At 36.8% G+C, this 20,045-nt stretch overlaps 2 protein-coding genes and 1 long non-coding RNA gene across 17 annotated transcripts; all 3 read left to right on the top strand.

Annotated features, from left to right (window-relative positions):
- The first annotated feature begins 153 nt into the window (after nucleotides 1–153).
- LOC113316702 lies at nucleotides 154–5,816 on the top strand. 9 transcript variants are annotated; one of them, XR_003343010.1, is made up of 8 exons: nucleotides 156–393; nucleotides 498–622; nucleotides 975–2,873; nucleotides 2,979–3,187; nucleotides 3,301–3,441; nucleotides 4,457–4,542; nucleotides 4,652–4,751; nucleotides 5,540–5,816. XR_003343010.1 is itself a non-coding variant. In XM_026564875.1 (5 exons), exons 3-4 carry the CDS (start codon nucleotides 1,002–1,004, stop codon nucleotides 3,156–3,158), a joined length of 2,052 nt encoding a protein of 683 aa, XP_026420660.1. In that variant the 5' UTR covers nucleotides 154–393; nucleotides 498–622; nucleotides 982–1,001; the 3' UTR covers nucleotides 3,159–3,187; nucleotides 3,301–3,598. The 9 variants fall into 9 exon arrangements, 3 of the variants coding, with proteins under 3 accessions (XP_026420660.1, XP_026420641.1, XP_026420636.1); XR_003343011.1 differs by having other exon boundaries at nucleotides 4,464–4,542; XR_003343013.1 differs by lacking the exon at nucleotides 3,301–3,441 and having other exon boundaries at nucleotides 155–393.
- Nucleotides 5,817–6,758: 942 nt separating this feature from the next.
- On the top strand, nucleotides 6,759–9,842 carry LOC113316734. 4 transcript variants are annotated; one of them, XR_003343016.1, is made up of 9 exons: nucleotides 6,759–7,204; nucleotides 7,297–7,396; nucleotides 7,540–7,659; nucleotides 7,758–7,929; nucleotides 8,030–8,080; nucleotides 8,390–8,467; nucleotides 8,720–8,789; nucleotides 8,877–9,094; nucleotides 9,586–9,842. It is a non-coding gene; the product is annotated as an uncharacterized LOC113316734 (long non-coding RNA). The 4 variants fall into 4 exon arrangements; XR_003343018.1 differs by having other exon boundaries at nucleotides 8,039–8,080; XR_003343019.1 differs by having other exon boundaries at nucleotides 7,610–7,659.
- Nucleotides 9,843–15,657: 5,815 nt separating this feature from the next.
- Nucleotides 15,658–19,818, top strand: LOC113316741. 4 transcript variants are annotated; one of them, XM_026564904.1, is made up of 8 exons: nucleotides 15,658–15,777; nucleotides 16,266–16,340; nucleotides 16,500–16,639; nucleotides 16,722–16,876; nucleotides 17,191–18,156; nucleotides 18,394–18,431; nucleotides 18,509–18,704; nucleotides 19,381–19,818. In XM_026564904.1, exons 3-8 carry the CDS (start codon nucleotides 16,612–16,614, stop codon nucleotides 19,381–19,383), a joined length of 1,386 nt encoding a protein of 461 aa, XP_026420689.1. In that variant the 5' UTR covers nucleotides 15,658–15,777; nucleotides 16,266–16,340; nucleotides 16,500–16,611; the 3' UTR covers nucleotides 19,384–19,818. The 4 variants fall into 4 exon arrangements, with proteins under 4 accessions (XP_026420689.1, XP_026420684.1, XP_026420679.1 ...); XM_026564899.1 differs by lacking the exon at nucleotides 15,658–15,777 and adding an exon at nucleotides 15,788–16,173; XM_026564894.1 differs by lacking the exon at nucleotides 15,658–15,777 and adding an exon at nucleotides 15,788–16,096.
- The last annotated feature ends 227 nt before the right edge of the window (nucleotides 19,819–20,045 follow it).

Below are 20,045 nucleotides of genomic sequence, written 5' to 3' on the forward strand. Positions count from 1 at the left end.
TACTCGTGAGTGTTCGGATATGTAAAGAAGAAAGCAAACGATAAATTGTAGCCGTCTTTTTTGCTTGTCCAAGTCATCCTCAAACCGCGTTCCAGTAGGCAACCACCGCCGCCGATGTTTAAGTCTGAGGAGAATCCAGTATTTTTTGGTATAGAATTAAGGGTCATTTCTGTCAAAGTGTTTCGAAATTTCGAAAATAGTAATAATAATAATAATAATTAAGAAAGTGGAGTAAAATTAAATGAACAGAGATCCGGTTCCAACTTCCAATCTCTCCTTCCCTCTTTCATCTTGTCCGGACCACATATCAAATCACCGTCTCTCTGTTTCCGCCGCTCATCATCATCACCATCATCAAAAGTTCCTCAGTACAGAACCAGAAAACATTTTCAGGTAATAATTCACTAAACTCGGATTTCCTTTTCCGTTCTTCCATTTTTTTCAGGCGATAATTCATTAAATTTAGTGTTTAATCTGTAAACTGGTGTTTTTAATAGGACTATAAGCTTTTGGAATGGATAATCTAGGGATTTCCTCATGCCGCCCCAAAGAGAAGAAGCAAAAGAAGGATTCTCAACCACTTCACACCCGAAAACTCCGTAGTTATACCCAAATTTCAAATGTATGTACTTTTTGGGCTTAATTCAAGTATTTTTTTCTGTGATTATTATTCTCATGGATCTGCTTTGGATCCTGGGCGTGGTAGGTATAGTAGTGCTAGAGTTGGTTGTAGACTTGTAGTTGCTTTTCAGTACATCTAGAATGCAAAATTTACCAACTGCTTTATCTAGAATTGCAGATTTTTTACAATTGTCGTCTTAAATGAATGCTGTGGTCATAACATGTTTTGTAAGTTTTTTCTTTTTGACTCTGTTGTATCAATGTAGCAATTAGGTGATAATTGTCATCTTAAAGAGTGATGTGGTCATAACATGTTTTGCGAGTATTCTTTTTGACTGATTGTGTCCATGTAGCAATTAGGTGTCGACGAAAATGTGGTGATGAGAGATAGTACTGAAGTTACTGGAGAAAGCTCTGGGTGCTCAAATCATGAAGCGCGCCAGACTGGATGTAATGAGTTGCCTCCTGCTTTATTGATGTTCCATGTTTGGTCGAAAGACGGGATCGACCTCGTTGTTGATTTGAACTCCAACTCTAGAGAAAGGGAGGAACAAGTGAAAGCTTCATTTCTTGGGAGTGTGCCAGTAAAAGTGGAAACGGCAGGTGATGCCAAGGTTATTGAATCTTCCGCAAGTTCAACTGTGAGGGATATCCCAGAGGAAAGTGGAAGATCTTCTGTGATAATACCAGAGAACCCTGCAGAGTCAAGCCTTGTTAGGGAGAGTGATCTGAAGGTTTCATTTCTATGCGATAACTATTCTCAGAATTCTGTAGATTTGAGTGGTGATTCTCATCTCCAGTGTGGTGATATAACTTTTGTTTCACCTGGCTCAAGATTATCTGATATGTCAGAAAATGGATCAAAGAGTGATAGCAAATGTACAGCAAGTGATGAAACAGTCCCCGTGCCGGCTTCGGTTTCTTGTAAACCAGATCTTCCAATAGTCATCAAATTCTGTGAGGATCAAGTCATGCTAATTACTTCTGCGATTGAGAACCCTGGTGGTGTAATTCCACGTCCCTCAGAGCCTCCATGTACTAAACCCTTAGTTGAGGACCAGGTTGAGCTGGTAAATGATGCAGCTTCAGGTTCAGCTTCACAGCTTGACATGCAGCTAGACAATGGCATCCAGGCTGACCCTCCAGATCCTGAACCCCCAATTGAGGACCAGGTTGAGCTAGTAAATGACGCAGCTTCAGGTTCAGCTTCACAGCCTGACATACAGCTAGACAATGGCATCCAGGCTGAGCCTCCAGATCCTGAACCCCCAGTTGAGAACCAGGCTGAGCTAGTAAATAACTCAGATTTAATGTTAGCTTCAGAGCCTGATATACAGCTAGATAACCACATTCTGTCTGAGCCTCCGTGTCCTGAACCCTTAGTTGAGAACCAGGTTGATCTAGTAAACAACTCAGCTTCAGGGTCTGCTTCGCAGCCTAATATACAGCTAGACAATGGCATTCAGTCTGAGCCACCATGTCCTGAACCCTTAGTCGAGGACCAGGTTGAAGTAGTAAATAATTCAGCTTCAGGGTCAGGTTCGCAGCCGGATATACAGCTAGACAATGGCATCCAGTATGGGCATATTACTTCCCAACAAGCTGAAGATCCAACACATCAACCAACAACCGAAGAGGGTGTTGTTGCGCCACTAAGACCGATGCTTCAGCAACCTATATCGATTGGCAGATCTCTAGGCGGAAGTGGTGCATGCGTATCAGATTCCAGAAGCATTGGAGGTGTTCCAGATTCCATTAATCATCTTCGCCAAAGTGCTCCAATGACTTCTTCTGGAACTTCTCAGTCTCTGCTCCATCATGACCCTTTTTTAGATGAATCAGTGAGAATCGGTCGAGGGCAGGACCAAGTTGGGTTAGTTATTAACTCAACCCCACAGCCTAATATACAGTTAGACAATGGCATCCAGTTGGGACATAACACTTCCCAACAGGCTGAATTTCCAACACAGCCAGCAACAACTGTACAGCATTCTAGGTCACCTTCTTATAATGATGCTTTGCAAGGTACAATGCTTCAGCGGCCCATGTTTATAGACAGATGTGTAGGTGGAAGTGTTACACGTGTATCAGATGCCAGAGACTTGGGAGTTGTTCCAAACTGCATTAGTAATCCTTTACAAATTGCTCCGTCGACTTCTTCTCAGGCTCTGCACCGAGATGATCCTCTTTCAAATGAATTGGCAAGAGTTCGCCAAGAGTGGGATCAAGCAGTGAAATTGCACAAAGAATTGGTTAGTGTGTACAGTACCTTTTCATTAATCATTATTCTCTTGGGTGAACTCCTGAAAATCAGTTACTTCAAATGGATTTTTTTTAATTGTGCTTTTTGTGTGTAGAAAATGCGGATCAGATTCGATTTATCCAAGGAGTTGCAAGAGGTCAAGAAAAAATATTGCAAGCTTCATCACGATAATGAAAGTGCATTAGCTCGTACAAAGAAATCAATTGACACAAACTATAACAAAGTCTTCATGAATGGGTTGCTAGCGAAGCATTTTAGGGACAAATTATTGTGAGGCTACCAGGACTGCTGGATGACATCAAGGTATTGGACTCTCAACTTTGAAGTCTTCTATCATATTTGAGAATTGTTCTTAGTGTCTATGCGGATTTTGAAATACATTTATAATAATGCCGTAATAGTTGATCATCATGCAGTAAGGTGGTTAACGACTATGTTACGAGAATAGGTTTTTATTTGCTTGGAAAAGGATTATATCTCATTTTCTGCCCACAAGCAATGATTGGTATAAGAGACGTGGCGTTTGTGAGCTGCTCTCCCAAATTTCATAAGTCTGTGTAAGTGTTTATAGAGACTACTGAGTAATTACAAATCCTCAACTCAGATACAGACAATGGATTTGTTTTGTCATAGATGCACAAAGATAGGTATACATGTTTAAACAGTTTATGAAATGATTATCAGCTAAAAGCCTAAAACATTTATTTCTATTAATCTAGTCGTGTGTCTGGCTCCTTTTTGGTGACTACAACTCAATTATTTGGACATGTGCAATGCTCGCTTGATAAACCATTAAGCCAATTAGTTGATGCTAAAGTTCGACCATGTGGTGATCAATGACTGTCGTTATCAGTTGTCACATGATTCTGTGAGATACTAATAGCCGCAGCAACTATAACATGTATAATTAGGTGAGTATGGTCTCGTTAACTAGCCTTAGCAAATTGAGCAATGTCGAGATCTTATTAAACTGACTGGCTGCTGTATGAGGGTGGCAGTTCCAAACTTCCAAGACTAAACTGACTGGCTTCTGTAACATAATTGCTGTTGGTATCAGGGTAGTCAAAACCTGTAAGGCTTTTCATTCAAAGCCGAAGAGTTGAATTCCAAAAACCATGAAGTAGGACATGAAAAATGCAGATTCTCCCTCCCTCGCTCTTTTTTCTTGGCTGATCTCTCTGGTTCTATCTCTCTCTATTCATCTCTGTTTCTCTGTTTTCATTTTTGTTTTTAAACACTTTCTTTGCTTCACATTCAAGAAGAAGTAGTTCCTAGTACAAACCAGACAACTAGTGCATTTGCAGGTGATAATCCACTAACATAGATTTCTTTTTCCCAAATACTACTTGAAAACGTATATGATTTAAAAGGGGGTTTTCAAGAAAACCCATTGAAGTATTTTACTGTATTCTATTTTTATGGAGCTTTTCTTTCAATTTACTTGATAAATTTTCTCAGCGAGTTTCCTCATTTTTGTTGTTGAAAAAGTGGGTTTGAGATATTCTTCTTCTTGTGAATGCTTGGTCATAACATGTTTTGCGAGTATTCTTTTGGCTCATCATGTCAAATCAGCAATCAGGTATCAACGAGAGAGATTCCTACTTAAGTTACTGGAGAAAGCTCTGGGTGCTCAAATCACGAAGCCCGTCAGACTGGATGTAATGAGATATTATTTGCTTACCTGTTTCGCTGTTGACAGATTTCTTAAGCTTTATTTAAGCACAGCCTTCTGGAGAGTTCATTATCCTCTTGTTGACTATGTTGTAGAAATGAAGCTATTTATGTTCTAGTTTGCTCAAGAGGTGAAGGTGGTTTACTTAAAGAGCGGATGGAATTAGCTGCTGAGCCACGGCAGGAGAATATCAAGGTGAGACTCGTGACACATGCTGATAGCTTTCATCTTACTTCACGAATTAGGAAAGGAAAGGAAAAAGATGAACCTAGAATTACATTTCTGTAGCAAAGTAAACCATGGGCTCAACATCCTAATCGTTCTGGATTTACTTCTAAATTAGTACTATTCTTTCTATTCTATATGGCATAACGTGTAATATGTCTTTCAGATTGCTCCAACACTAGAAAGGATATTCAAAGAGTTAGTGACCGACTGCACTTATATGCAAGCACTGAATTGCAGTCACATAGGGTGAAAATTCGAAACTATGTAAAAATCCTCCATCATTGAAAATCATAATTGCCATCTCAACTTCATATGTCCTCTCTATGTGGTACATTTACAGATATAACGGCCTTGTTGGTTTTTCTGTTACTAGGCAGTTGAGGCTTAGTAATACTAACATCTTGTTGTCAGTACTGACCTAGAAGAGTATACTTTCGGTACTTGTATCGTTTTTATCCTTTATTTATGGCAACAAGACTTGTATCGGTCAGAGAGGAACATAGGCAAAAAGGATCTGGGATTGAGATAGTATCACCTGGATGTAGATAACAGTGTTATACAAATTCTACAAAAGACCTCCTGACCAATAGTCGGCACGGTTAACTCCCAGTTCTCCAATTTCAACAATCATTAACAGTTACTGTACATACTTCTATATTCAACACTTCCCTGAACAGTTAGATTTGTTATTAGACATTTAAATTTTTGGATTTCAAGATTAAATGATGCTTTTGCTGTCTTTTTTTTCTTTTCAGGTGGCCTTGGTAGACAACCCATTAATCAAATTCTAAACATGTACAAAAACAGACGAGGGAAGAAATTTTTCCAACATTAGTTCTGCATAATGTTAGGAATTTTACATTTTTTTTGTGTGAATCATGAATATACATTCTTCCTTCATTCAACCAATATAATCCTGGCTTGATCGGGGTATACCCAAATTAATTGGGGTATACCTAATGAGACAAAAGTCAGGTCATTTTGAAGTAAAACAGGCTACCCCTTAACCTTTTATTTTCTAAATGGCTAATATACCCTTGTTTAATTAACATTAAAAATTCTGATTAGGTTAATTAATTGAGTTTAGATATAGATTTGAGTTAACTGTTTTCAATACCATTACATCGACGAACTAGGCAAACGCGCAACAAGCTGTGCCGGAAGTCCTTTTTGAATTGCAAATTCTAACCTATGGAAAACAAACTCCTTCGAACCAGGAGTCATGACATTACTGTGCATGACTTTCTGGAGTCTTTTGAGAAGTCCAACCGCCTCTGGAACTAAAAAAAAAAGTATCAAAAGCAAAAGGAATAAAGGCATGCCCATTATCAAGACACGCTTTCTCATGTTTCGCTATCTTACCTGAGGCAGCCCTCAACGCCGCTTTCCCGACTGTAAACGCACCATGTCTGATTCCTACTAACGGAGAAACCCCAGTAAGATCCACACATGCATGTTTTCCGTTAGCCCACCTAAAAATTAAAACATCTGCTGGCCTGAGCGTCGATCTCCTTCAAGTGGATTAGTCAAAAAGTTGACAGACGCTTCTTTCTTTGCAGAAATACCGGCTCTCCACAGTATATCATATAAAATGTTCCTCACGTGATCATGTCTATGTTTAAAACCAGGGTCCACCTTACAATGAACTGCATGTTCCCCATGAGCGTCCAAACATCCAGTGATACAAGCAGGACACCGAGTGTCTGATGGGTACACTAGTGAAAAATGAGTTTTTTACCGCTTCCTGGACTTCACAAATACTACTGTTATTAGGCTGACGTAACTATAAGTTCTGTGAGCGAGAGTGGTTTTATTGAATAGAAAAACAAAAAAATAAAACTTGTCTCTTAAACAGTGGTTTTATTAGAGGGTATTTTGGTAAAATTAAAGAGTTCTAAGAACTACTGTGAGAGCAAATGGTTTCTATAGCCCCATATTTTCTCTTGCCTACTTCTCCTGAAACTTTATCTCTCTCTTTTAAATCTTATCTAGATGCGCTTTCTCTTTCCATCTTCTTCATCTTTTCCCCGAACAGAAATACCAAACCCTAACTGTGAATCCTTGTTTCATTATAATTCGTTCAACTGATATACTTCATTCATTCGAACTAAACTCTCCCAGAATTCATGATTCGATCTGTAGCTTTGCATCAATTTCTTCGATCTGTGATAGTTTCTTCTTTCTTCAATTTCTTCGATCTGTAACATTTCATTCCTTCTTCAATTTCTTCGATTGGTTGCAATCAACTATTCTTCCATTTTATCTTATAACCAAAGAAGAAATCGAACCTCCTTTCATTTCATCATCAGTAGCAAATCGAAGAAGAGTTCAACAGAAATCAGTGATGAAAATGTTAGGAATTATCAGTGGATCTATTTGTGTTATGGGTCTTTCTCAGTATTATATCTACAAATGGCAGGGTAAGAAACACAAAATAAAAAACCCCAATTTTCTTAGATTTTGTTCTTCTGACTATTATACTTATACTTTATTGATTATGTTAATTTTACAGCAGAAGCATATCGGTAATCATATGTAGGATGTGGACAAGAAGCTGGTCGAGAAATAATGCTGAGCAAACTACAATTATGATGCATGAAATAGTGAAGATGGTAACTATTAGTCACTTTGAACATTGAATTTTGTTTTTTAGCTTCTAGAACTTGTTATCTTGATTATATTTAATTTTGACAATATGGGTTGATGAGATTTCAAGTGAACTTAATGATATTGTGTTTGTTATTTATGTTTACAGAAGTCATGGTGATGATTTCCTGATAAGTTATGTTTGATTTTTGTTCTCACTAATCAATATGTCAAAGCAGTGTTCTCACTAGCTAGTAAAATAGCTCCAAGTGTTATCTTTGTTGATGAGGTATGTGGATTAGTTTTTGATTTTTCTCGTTAGATGTTCCTGCAGCATCCTTTTTTTTGAAAAGATATTATAAGCTAACTTTTTTTTTTATAAAACAGTGATCCCACAGTTTCTTTTCTCAAAAATTGCTTTAAGTTGGTCTTGTTTGGATCCAAAGCAAGAGGAAAGGAATTTCACATCCCGACCAACTTTAGTTGAATTTGATGCGGAATTCGCAGGAACCAACAGAAAAATTAAGGTGTACTTAACTAAGTTTTACAATCTGAGCAGGTGAGGATTTGATGAATGATGATAGATTAAACAAATTTTACATTACTAGCTTTTAAGATTTGATGAGTGATTCTATTTTTTGCCCTGTTTAATTTTATAGGAAGCGAAGTTTTACAATCTGAGAAGATGAGGATTTGATGAAAGCATCCAGGTGAGGATTTGTTATCGTGTTTAATTTATAGGATTTTCTTATGTTACTAGATTAGGATTCTTGTGCTGGAACTTCGTGTTGTGATGGTTTTGATAAAAATGGGTATTTTGTGTTGCATTCAGTTATGCGATCTTAAGTTTACCGCTTTCTGATTATTTTCTGATGGGTCGAAGTTGAAGAAAAGAAGCTCTTAATGAAGATTTCCGACCTCTCTGAGTCTCGAGTCAAATATAAATAGTTATAAAGTTTGATTTTGATGCATTTTTTGGTTACGCTTTTGAAAATTTGTGTAATGGGATTGTTATGTAGGACATAAATATGGAAGAGGATGCGTTGGCATTAATGGATCATTTAGATTGACCACAAGCTCATTCCATGGGTTCAATGGTATGGTTTATGTTTCGAAATATGAATTGTGAATATATTTGTAAATGCATGTACGTGTATGCTTAAGAGATGAATATCTGTAGATCTGGGGGTGTTGTTATATTTCAGGATCGTAGAAGCAGTGATTTGTGTATTTGGTTATTCGATTTTAATGTTTGTTGATCTATATTTCCAATTACCATCTGGTTTTGTGTATGGAATTGTAACTGAAATCTTCTGTTGGGTGTTTATCATGTTTCTCATCGTGTCTAGGCTTGAATCAAAGCACATAAACCCAGGGCTTACTTCAAGAAGTTTCAATTCAAATTCAAGCGAATGAGAGGTATATGCTCATTTGATTTTTGGTTTAATTTCGTATATCTTCGTGTGGATGTGATCTGATTGTATTGTTTCACTGTAATGAATGCAGAGGCAAAAACGAAAAATAGAGCCAGAATCCGACTAATTAACCAGCGCAAGAACAAGTACAACACCCCTAAGTACCGTTTTGTTGTTCGTTTCACCAACATAGAAATTATTGCCCTGATCATATCTGCTATGATACTGGTGATTTGGTAACTTGTGCAGCTTATGCCCACAAGTTTCCCAGATATGGTCTTGAAGTTGGTCTCACTAACTATGCCGCAGGTAAATATTGTGAGCTTACTAATGGGTTGTTGTATACTTGTATTTTTTTTTTCCTCATTTAAAGAATTATAACATTTTTTTCTCTCAAATCACAGCCTGTACTGGACTTCTAATGCTCATTTAGACACATATAGGGCTAGGGAATTTGATGTTTTATATCAAATTCAGTGCATGTGAGCTAATTATATTTAGATTCCCATAGTTTTAGCTATAATTTTGTTCATGTCCCATGAACTCAATTAACGCAGGCCATGTTTTACATCAATAGTATTTCAGACACTTGTTGGAACCGTGGTAGGAAATTCCTGTACAATCTTCTCTGTTAATTTCATTCCTGGTTTTGTATGCAAAGTAGCTGCAATTCATTTGTTTTTCTGTAAATTTCAATTTTAGTGCATATTTGCATGTGTAGGTGGTGAAGGTGTCAGTTAGATGCCTCGTCTCTTTTTCTTTTTGTGGTTTCTAATTGATGTCTTGGTTTTTATTTGCAGCTTAAGGCTAGAGTGATGAACCTGAATTGAGCTAGTTTGTTGGTAAATGAAGGTATAAGTAGTGAAGTCTTGTTCTATGCTGCTAACTCGCATGGAATATTTTCAAGCTTTTTGATTTGTTAAGTTTGTAAAAGGAATATAGGTTGAGCAATTGTTTACTTACCGTTGAAATTCAGATTTAGAACTTAAAAGGTCTGATAGTAGAAGTTGTAAACGAACACATTTTAATACAAATTAAGTGTTACAGTCGTTATAAATTTAAAATTCTAAAATTTATAATCTAGTATTGAGTTGATTCTAGCTTTAGATTCAGCTGAATCAAATTTTTTTTTTTTGTAAAATATAATCGGATATAAACCACTGTGTTTATTAGTGAGTAAATTCATATTGACAAAACCAGTGGTTTTCTTAAAGAATTCAACTAGTGTGAGAAACAGTCGTTTTGGAGAAAACCACTTCTATATTCCAACTGATGAACACAGTCGTTTGTTTGGATGTTACCTCTTGTCCTGACAGTGGTTTAACTTCCATTTTCCACTAGTGGTATAAAGGAATCATCAATCTGTATTTAACCATGAATTGAAGTATTAATTATTTAATGAATCTAATGATATAAAAATAATTAATTGACGGCTATATACTAGTACGATCATCTAGGAGCATTAATTATTCAGGAATTGAGTGATATGAGCTTGTTGAAGCGTCATATTTCTTTTATATAGTCAGGGAAAACATTGTTACATCCTGAAGACATTATTGTTCTATACTAGCAGGCAAGCTGTCTAGGAGCCGTCCAATATTTCGATTCTATATAGAAGTAATTACTGAAATTGCTCAGTATTCATGAGATATGTTGTTGCCTCAGATGAGAGACTACATATCTACATATACTCTGAGAGACAGTATTCTCAGTCAGAGATCTTTGTGGCATGAGCTTTCACGCTTTCGATAAGAGACATGAGCCTCGATATTCATGTGATTGCTGGATCAGGAGTATGTACAATTATGGGTTTACGATTTTATCCTTTGTCGAAAATCCACCATCTACAGAAACCTAATCCACACACCTATTGTGTGATACTAGTTGCGACTAGAGTCGATTCTCCTTTAACCTTAGGTTTTTCAGGAAACCCTATAGGTTAACGACTTGAAGACTTCATTGGGACCGTGAAGCCAGACCCAACTATTTTCTCTGTAGTTGCGTGTTCTGATCTTACTTTTACTATCGTGATTGAGTATTATCTTTGCTAATATTTGATTGAGATTTATCTCCGATAGGTAAGATTAAAAGTAGTCACAAACATCTTCGTCTCATCGTTTGTGATTCCACAATATCTTTTTTCGCTATCATACGATTAATATTATTGTGAGGTGATTGATAATACTAGGTTGTTCTTCGGGAATATAAGTCTAGTTTATCAATTGGTTCCTGTGCACCTTGATTTATCAAAAAACGGAACTAAACTCGTAGGTATTTCTGTGGGAGACAGATTTACCTATTTTAGTAGACTTTTTTGTGTGAGACAGATTTGTTTATCAAGTCTCCGACTTTGGGTCGTAGCAACTCTTCGTTGTGGGTGAGATCAGCTAAGGGAATCAAGTGCGTAGTATCCTGCTGGGATCAGAGACGTATGGAGCGCAACTGTACCTTGAATCAGTGTGAGATTGATCAGGGTTCAACTACAGTCCAGCTCGAAGTTCATTGGTCGTAGACTAGTGTCTGTAGCGGCTTAATACAGTGTGGTGTTCAAAACTTGACTAGGTCCCCGGGTTTTTCTGCATTTGCGGTTTTCCTCGTTAACAAAATTCTGGTGTCTGTGTTATTTCCTTTTCTGCATTATATTCTGTTATATAATTGAAATATCACAGATTGTGTGTTAAATCGATAAATTGGGAAATCCAACCTTTGGTTGTTGATTGAAATTGATTGATCCTTGAACATTAGTCTTTGATACCGTTCCAAGTTATTTCTCTTATATTCAATCGGGCTTGCAAATTCCTACTTGCTGATTGCAGATTGAATTAAGAGATAGAGATATAAAACTTTTTGATATACTTTTCTCTAGATTGAGTCTGACTGTCTAGTTGATTCTCTTGAAAGTATATTGGAGATTGTCTATTCAGATTATCGAACGAAATATTGGGTGTGGTTGTTAGACCCCCACTTTTTCAGTATGGTCCAAAAATTATATGGAACCTTCTCTTCAAAATTCCAAATGCTCGTTCAACGTCCTTCCTGCTTCCCGTTAAAATTCCTTCTAACACAATGGTCCTCGTCTTCGGGTAGCTTGTGTAAGCTTGAACTAAAGTTGACCACGTTGGAAAAATTTTGTCCGCTAGAAAATAACACATCTTACAGTTATCGTCGTTGACGGTGAAATTTGCAGCTGGAGCATTTCTATAATTCAGTTCTTCAAACAAGGGCGATTTGTGCAAAATATTGATTTCGTCGTTTGATCTCAGGACTTCAAAAAAAAGCATGCCATATCCAACAATCATAACAAAATTTTCATATGTTGTTGTTTTACCACATGAATGTACTAATCACAACATCCGCTGATATTGCCATAACCTATAATTCTTAGGGTTGTTGTGACTTTTTTTACAGGACTATGTCCCCGTACATTAAGTGCATCAAATTGATAGTTGAATTTAGGATTTACCTAACAAAGCTCTCTTATAAGTCTAATAACCAAGTACTGAGGTATACAAAGCCCGTTGAAAATCTTTATCGGAGTAAATACATACGTTGGTAAATAATCAAGTATCATTTATTGATGTCCTTCCTCTCAAAATATCCACATATATTTTCCTGTCAATGCTGGTATCGGTTATGGAACCCTCAATACTTGACCCTTATATAATTGTATCATGACGTTCGTCGTTGTTACCTCTTCGTCTGAATCTTCATCTATTTGATCCAGCTGAAGCATCCACTGTTGTTACTGGAGACATAGTAACACAACTGTCTGTACTTCCTCATATTCCAAATTAGGATCAATAAAGAAAAAAAAATGTGATTGAAACGACTTAAAACAAGGATTATATTCATGGAAGAACTTTAATTGGTAGTAGAAATTTGATAAATTTCTATGAATAGATAAAAGTTATGTCAGTTTATTGGCGAATGGAAAATGATTTATATATAGGTATAATAAGCAACATTGAATTTAAAGATTAGAGATATATCCATTACCATCTGCGATGAAGACAAGCGTCTCATATTGAACCGATCCCCGGCTGAAAATGGGACGACCACCCTTGATGGCGACGATCGGCTCAACCTAAACCGATATTTAATTTTCCCACTACAGAAACTTGGTTTATCTATTCACATGACCCTCAAATAAACATATTTGACCATGTGGCAGTCAGTTGGCACAAAGTATGGTCGAAGGCCCACCATATGGCATGTCGTTATGTAGTTCAAGCATAAAAGGCACAACAACGCCCAAGAACAATTGACATAGTTTCTGATGCAAAGAGACTATATGAGAATGAAAAATGAAATTAATGCATTACACTTGTTTAGTTTGAGTTTTGAATTCTATATGTAATAGTTAGTTTTAAATTCAACGTAATCTTTAGTTTTAAATTAAATGTAACCCTTATATAATATTTGTTTCATGGGTATGAAATCGTATTCCCGGGAATATGATTCCATACTCTTGTTTGGGATGTGTAATAACTGTAGGAATTATATTCCTTTAATTTTAAGTTTCCGAAATATGGGGGAATAGAAAACATACCAAGAAGGTGGGTTTAGGATTCCCTTCGTTTGGGAATCGATTTTCTTCCAATATTTTTTTTTATTTTGGTAACTATTTCCTTACTTTTTGATCCTAATCCTGACTAAACCAAACAAGATTAAAGGAATCATATTCCAAGGGAACTATATTCCTGGAATTATATTCCCAGGTATCGCATTCTCTTCCCGTCAACCAAACGCGCCGTTAGTTTCTTCAGCATTTGTTTGATCCAAATTACACAGATCAAATTAAAAAAACCATAAAGTAAAAACATATTAATTTTTTTGAGGATTTCTTATTCAAAATTCAGCCGAATTATGCATAGAGAAATCCTCCCTTAGTCTCAAATGTAAACCTCTTTTTTGATTTCTATCTTCTACAATTATATACTCTCTTGCGGTGACACTCCATGCAGGTTGAACTTCTTTCCTCAAAAATTTATCTAGATAACTTGTCCAACTGGTGTTCTTCCGAGTTTCCTTGATTATCATATTATGCAAAATTGTGCAGGTGAGCATAATCTGTTTCATTTCTAATGGTTTAAACGAACGGTATGGTCCGAAAATTATATAGAACTTCGTCTTCAAAATTCCAAATGCTCGTTCAACATCCTTCCTACACGTCATCTGCTTCCCGTTAAAATTCCTTCTAACACAATGGTCCTCGACTTCGGCTAGCTCACTTTAAGCTTGAACAAAAGTTGACCACGTTGGATAAATTTTGTCCGCCAGGAAATACCCCATCTTATAATTATTGTCGTTGACGGTGAAATTTGCAGCTGGAGCATTTCCATACTTCAGTTCTTCAAACAAGGTCGATTTGTGCAAAATATTGATTTCATCGTTTGATCTCAGGACTCCAAAAAAAGCATGTCATATCCAACAATCATAAGAAGTTGCCGCTTCCAGAACAACAATTGGTTTCGAGTAGTGGCCCTTATACTGCCCTGTCCAAGTATAAGAACATCCATGCCACACTCAATGCATGCAATCAAGGCTACTAAGCATTCCGACAAAGCCTATCTTCGTATTTTCAACTAGTATTCGGTCTACATCATCTTGTGTTGGTTGTCGCAGAAAATGTGGACCAAAATGGTTGATTACAGTTTCGCTAACCATAACGAGATTTTCATATGATGTTGTTTTACCACATGAATGTACTAATCACAGACAACTGATGACATACCATAACCCATAATTCTTATGGTTGTTGTGACCTTTTTTACAAGACTATGTCTCCGTACATTAAGTGCATCAAATTGATAGTTGAATTTAGGATTTACCCGACAAAGTTCTCTTATAAGCCTAATAACCAAGTATTGAGGTATACAAAGCCCGTTGAAAATCTTCATCGGAGTAAACACATACGTTGGTAAATAATCAAGTATCATTTGTTGATGTCCTTCCTCTCGAAATATCCACGTATATTTTCCTGTCAATGCTGGTCTCGGTTCTGGAACTCGCAATACTTGACCCGTATATAATTGTATCATGACGTTCGTCGCCGTTACCTTTTCTTAAATCTTCTTCCATTTGATCCAGCTGAAGAGTCCACTGTTATTATTGGAGACACAGTAATGCAACTGTCTATACTTCCTCATATTCCAAATTAGGATCCATAAAGAAGAAAAAATGTGATTGAAACGACTTAAAACAAGGAATATATTCATGGAAGAACTTTAATTGGTAGTAGAAAATTGATATATTTCTATGAATAGATAGAAGTTATGTGAGTTTATTGGCGGATGGAAAATGATTTATATAGATATAATAGGCAACGTTGAATTTAACAGGTAGAGATACATCCATTACCATCTGCGATGAAGACAAGCGTCTCATATTGAACCGATCCTCGGCTCAAAATGGGACGACCACCCTTGATGGCGCCGATCGGCTCAACCTAAACCGATATTTAATTTTCCCACTACCGAAACTTTGGTTTATCTATTCACCTGGACCCTCAAATAAACATATTTGAGCATGTGGCAGTCAGTTGGCACACAGTCTGGTCGAAGGCCCAACATATCTCCTTGTACGTAATGCTGCTCTGATTCACTCTACGTTTGTTTTTCTGTGTAGCAAAAATGAATGGCTAATTAATAAATAAAGTTGTACACCTCTTGGAAATCTGTGCACCATTTTCCACCTCTCTAAATTTATCAAAAATGCAATAAACCCTTTAATAAAGAATAAACTAGAAAAAAAAATATTAATATGGAAAAAAAGAAAAAAATTAGTGCACCTTTCCAAGAAATGAAAATGCCCTGTACTGTACTGACATTTTTTTTTGTAGGGCAAAAACCCAGACGATTTATGAATCGGTGAAGTCACTATTTCTAGGTTTGAGACACCTGCCTAGTGCGCCTACCCACCACCACCATCATCATCAGCAGATCAGATCAGATCATCATAAAAGTACAAAAAGAAGCTGCGAAGAGGAGGAGGTCATTTCCGTCATAGTCTTTCAAAAACTTCGAAAATAATAATTAAAGAAAATTGGAGAAAATTTTATTTATAGAGATTTATTTATTAGTCTCTTCAATCTTCAATCTCTCCCTCCCTCGACAACAACACAACATTCAAATCTCTCTGCTTCTCTTTCTCTTTCTCTGTTCATCTCTATTTTTTTTCTTTTCTGTAAACACTTTCTTTGATTCACATTCAAGAAGAAGAAGAAGTTCACAGTGGAAACCGCACAGCAATTTTAGATGAAAATTCACTAAACCCAGATTTCCTTTTCCATTCTTTTACCCACTTGAAAATGTATATATATGATTTGATGTAACTGAGAAAAAAATTATTTCTGGGTTTTCTTGGAACTTTCTTGATGTGTTTTCTCAGTGGGTTTCCTCCTTTTTGCTGTTAGAAAAAAGGGGTTTGAGGGTTTGCGAGAAGATATTGATATGCATTGTTTGTTATGAATTTGTTGCAGAATAGGTGGAATCTGAGTGTGCAAAGCTAGTGAAGGATTTAATAGGTGGGATTTGAAATCCAAACTCATTTTCAGGTGAAAATTCACTAAACTCAGATTTCCTTTTTTCATTTTTTAACCCAAATACGAGGAGGATTTTGTGTAGTTGAAGTAATTTTTATCTGGGTTTGCTCATTTTGTTGTTACAAAAAATGGGTTGTTTCAAATTACATTGTTTTTGTGAAATTGTTGCAGAATACGAGGAATGTGAGTGCAAACCAGTGAAAGATTTAATGGTGGTTCTTCCTTCTCCTTCTCCTCAATCAGTCTATTCAGATTTGAAATCCTGACCCATAATTTGAGTTCCATGGGGTTAACCAACAAAGATAATGAAGGTAGGTCTTTCGTTCTGATTATTGTGGTTGAATAACTCAGAGATACAAATTTAATGTTTAAGTTGTAAATTGCTTTTAATAGGAGTAAGTCCAAGTAGAGTGGAGGCTGTTGGAATGGATACGCTAGGGATTTCGTCATCCCCCCACAAAGAGAATAGGCATATGGAGGGCATCAATGATTCTCAACCATGGCGTGCCAGAAAATTGCGTAGTCATATGCCTTCCCGATTTGCAAATGTATGTATGTTTTTGCTTTTATAGAAAGGGGTTTAATTCAAGCATTATTGTAAATATCGATTGATGCGTAAACCTGGAAAATACCTTAATTGTAAGGGAGCAATGCTAGAATTAGTTGTAGTTGCTTTGATGGCTTCCTGGAAAATACTTCTGGAAATGCAAAGTTCACAAATTACGTTATCCAAAACTGCAGATTACACAATCACAATTCAGTGGTGCGATTTTTCACCGCATCTAAATCATTCTCATTTTAAGTGAATACTTGGTCATAACATGTTTTGCAACAATTCATTTGACTTGTTGTGTCATTGCAGCAACCAGCTGCGGATGAGAATGTGGCTACCAGAGATATTCCTACTAAAGCTACTGGTGAAAGCTCTGGGTGGTCGAATAGTGAAGCCCGTCAGACTGGATGCAATGAGGGACCTCCTGCTACGTTGGAGTTCCATGTTAGGTCTGAAGATGGAATCAACGTTTTTGTTGATCTGAACTCGAGCTTATCAGACTGGACAAAGAAGTTAAAGAGTGAACTTTGTATCCATCCAGAAAAGCTGAATGCTAAGTCTAGAGTTCTTCACCACGAGCTTGGAATTGTCAATGAAAGTGAAGAACAAATGAAAGCTTCATTTCTTGGGAATACGGCGGTAAACTTGAAAACAACAGGTGATCCCAAGGTTACTGAATCTTTCACAAGCTCATACGTAAGAGATATTCCTGAAGAACATATAATATCTTCTGTAGTAAGTCCTAACAACGTTGCAGAGTCAACCCCTGTTAGGGAGATTGATTCAAAGGTTTCATCTCTGTGCGGTGACTATTCTCAGAATTCTGTAGATTTGAACAGTGACTCCCATCTCCAAAATGGCAACGAAACTTTTGTTTCTGCTGGCTCAATATTATCTGATATATCAGATGGATCAAAGAGTGATAGCAAATGTCCAGAAAGTGCTGAAACATTCCCCTCGGCTTCGGTTTCTAGTAAACCAGATCTTCCAATTGTCAGCGAATTCTTTAAGGATGGAATCTCGCTCATTACTTCAGCTCTTGGGAACCCTGGTGGTGTGATTCCTATGTGCTCAACTGGTGATTCAATGGGGATGCAATCATCAGAAGTTGCAAGTTACTCTAATGACACCGGAAAATGTTCACTTCATAACCTTGACAGATCAGATTTGGACGATCCAATGACTAATTTACAAACTGATGAAGGCGGGTCAGAAAACAAGGAACCTGGTCAGAACACAAACAGTGACCCTCTATATGCATCTTCTGAAGAAGGGGTATGGTCTGTTTTTTTCCGCAAAAATAATTATTATTAAGCAATTTGAATGATTAAGAAAGTTCAGCTTTCTAGTTTCTGAAATAATAAACTGCTATTTATGGTATTCATGATATAAAATGGTTGAAGACTTGTGTGTATTACAACTAGATCAGTGTTTCTGAACCTAGTTTTTTTTTTTTACATGTTTTCAGCCATTCTAGGAACTGACCTAATAAACGTTTCTTCACTTCTGCAGGGAGGGAGCAACCCCATAAGTGAGAAAGATAGCTCAGAGTAAGCCTCATTCCTAAACGTAGCTTTGCCACTGTTAATGTTATATAACTAATAATTCTATTTCCTCGGACTTTCAGGTGTTCACAAATTAATAAGTTGTTGAAGAGGCCTTCTAACTGTTCTGATAATCCGGAGCCTGGAGGGCTTCAGATGAGGCGAACCACAAGATCCCAAGAGCGTGTGAGGAAAGCTGAGAGGAAAGCTATACTCGTCTTACAAAAAAATGCAAAGAAATTTTTACCCAGGAGATCTTCACCGCGGCTGGTCTCTCAGGTTTGCTCTTCTAAGATACACCCATGGGAATGCTATTTTTGTATTTCATGGTTATAAAGTATGTAAACAGCTTAACAGTTAACAGCAACTTACTTAGTTATGGCCACATAGTATTTTTCGAGTAATATTTTTATAAGCATTGACAGTGTGGGGTAATTTCCATGATATTATAACAAATAAGGTCAATGGTCTATCAGTGTTACAGATACCTATGAAATGAGGGTCGTTCTGTATGTGGTAGTCGATAATTTTCTGGTTGTGATAAGATGGGGGGTTTAATGTGGTCATAGTAGGTGTGGTTGTAGAGGGGGGTTGTTTCATGTGCTGCTGATGCTGCAACAGGATGTGATCTATTGACGCTGTATCATCACACGACCCGTTGGCAGCAATTCGGCAAGCCATCTCAAACACCACTAGTATTATCTTTCTTATGTTCCCCATTTACAGCACTAGCAGTCTACACTTTCTAAACACTCCTACTCTGTGTCCTGGAACCCCCTTCGACAGTTACGAAATTTTGTGGACTTTCTCCTTTATACGATAATAATCTTCTTTGCATTTATTTATTACAAATATGAAATAATCTGTTGATAGTTCAGACTATTTATCTCTTATGTAAGATATGTGTAGGTTATTTTTGTTATTATTCTCAGTCTGATTTGTGTTTCTTTTCCAGTGATTCGATCTAATGGCTCTGACGAGAACTGGAACAGTGGGCAGAGTTCAGATTATGTTGTCTCTTCCTCTTAGTGCAGGCCAAACTTTGCATGGTGTTCAAGCTAACCATATGATACTTAGTAAGTTCTGGGATTTGTTTGCTCATAACTCATCGATTTTTTGATTCATCAGCTGAAATTCAACTCAACCAAGGAGCCACGACACTTGCATTTCAATTTCCACATTGTGAATTTGTTTTGCGGTATGTTGCATATATGTTAATTACCCTTGTAGCATTTATTTGTTGAACACAAATTTCTTTCGAGGATAAAACTATTCAGGTTGGTGATGTATACTTAGGTTAAAGAAAATGAACGTTATTGAGGATTTAACGTTGTCTTTGTAACACATAAAATCAGAACATTCAAAATGAATCACAATGTTTTAGTTTCTTGCACTGTTCTTCTTAGAGTTGTTCTTTTCTTTTTTATAGGAAAATAAACAACCAGTTACAGTCATGGCACCAATGGGTCCTGAATTGGCGCCCATCTGGTTCCTAATAACCTCCGAGTTGCAGCCTGTAGGCTTCTTAACAAATGACGGATGTTCTGGTTTCTTTGTTCATAGTGTTCCTTTAAAGCTTTTAGATTTCCCACTTAAAGCTGGTTCTGCTCCTTTCTGCTC

The sequence above is a fragment of the Papaver somniferum genome, chromosome 1 (genome assembly GCF_003573695.1).
Source record: "Papaver somniferum cultivar HN1 chromosome 1, ASM357369v1, whole genome shotgun sequence".
Classification (NCBI taxonomy): Eukaryota; Viridiplantae; Streptophyta; class Magnoliopsida; order Ranunculales; family Papaveraceae; genus Papaver; species Papaver somniferum.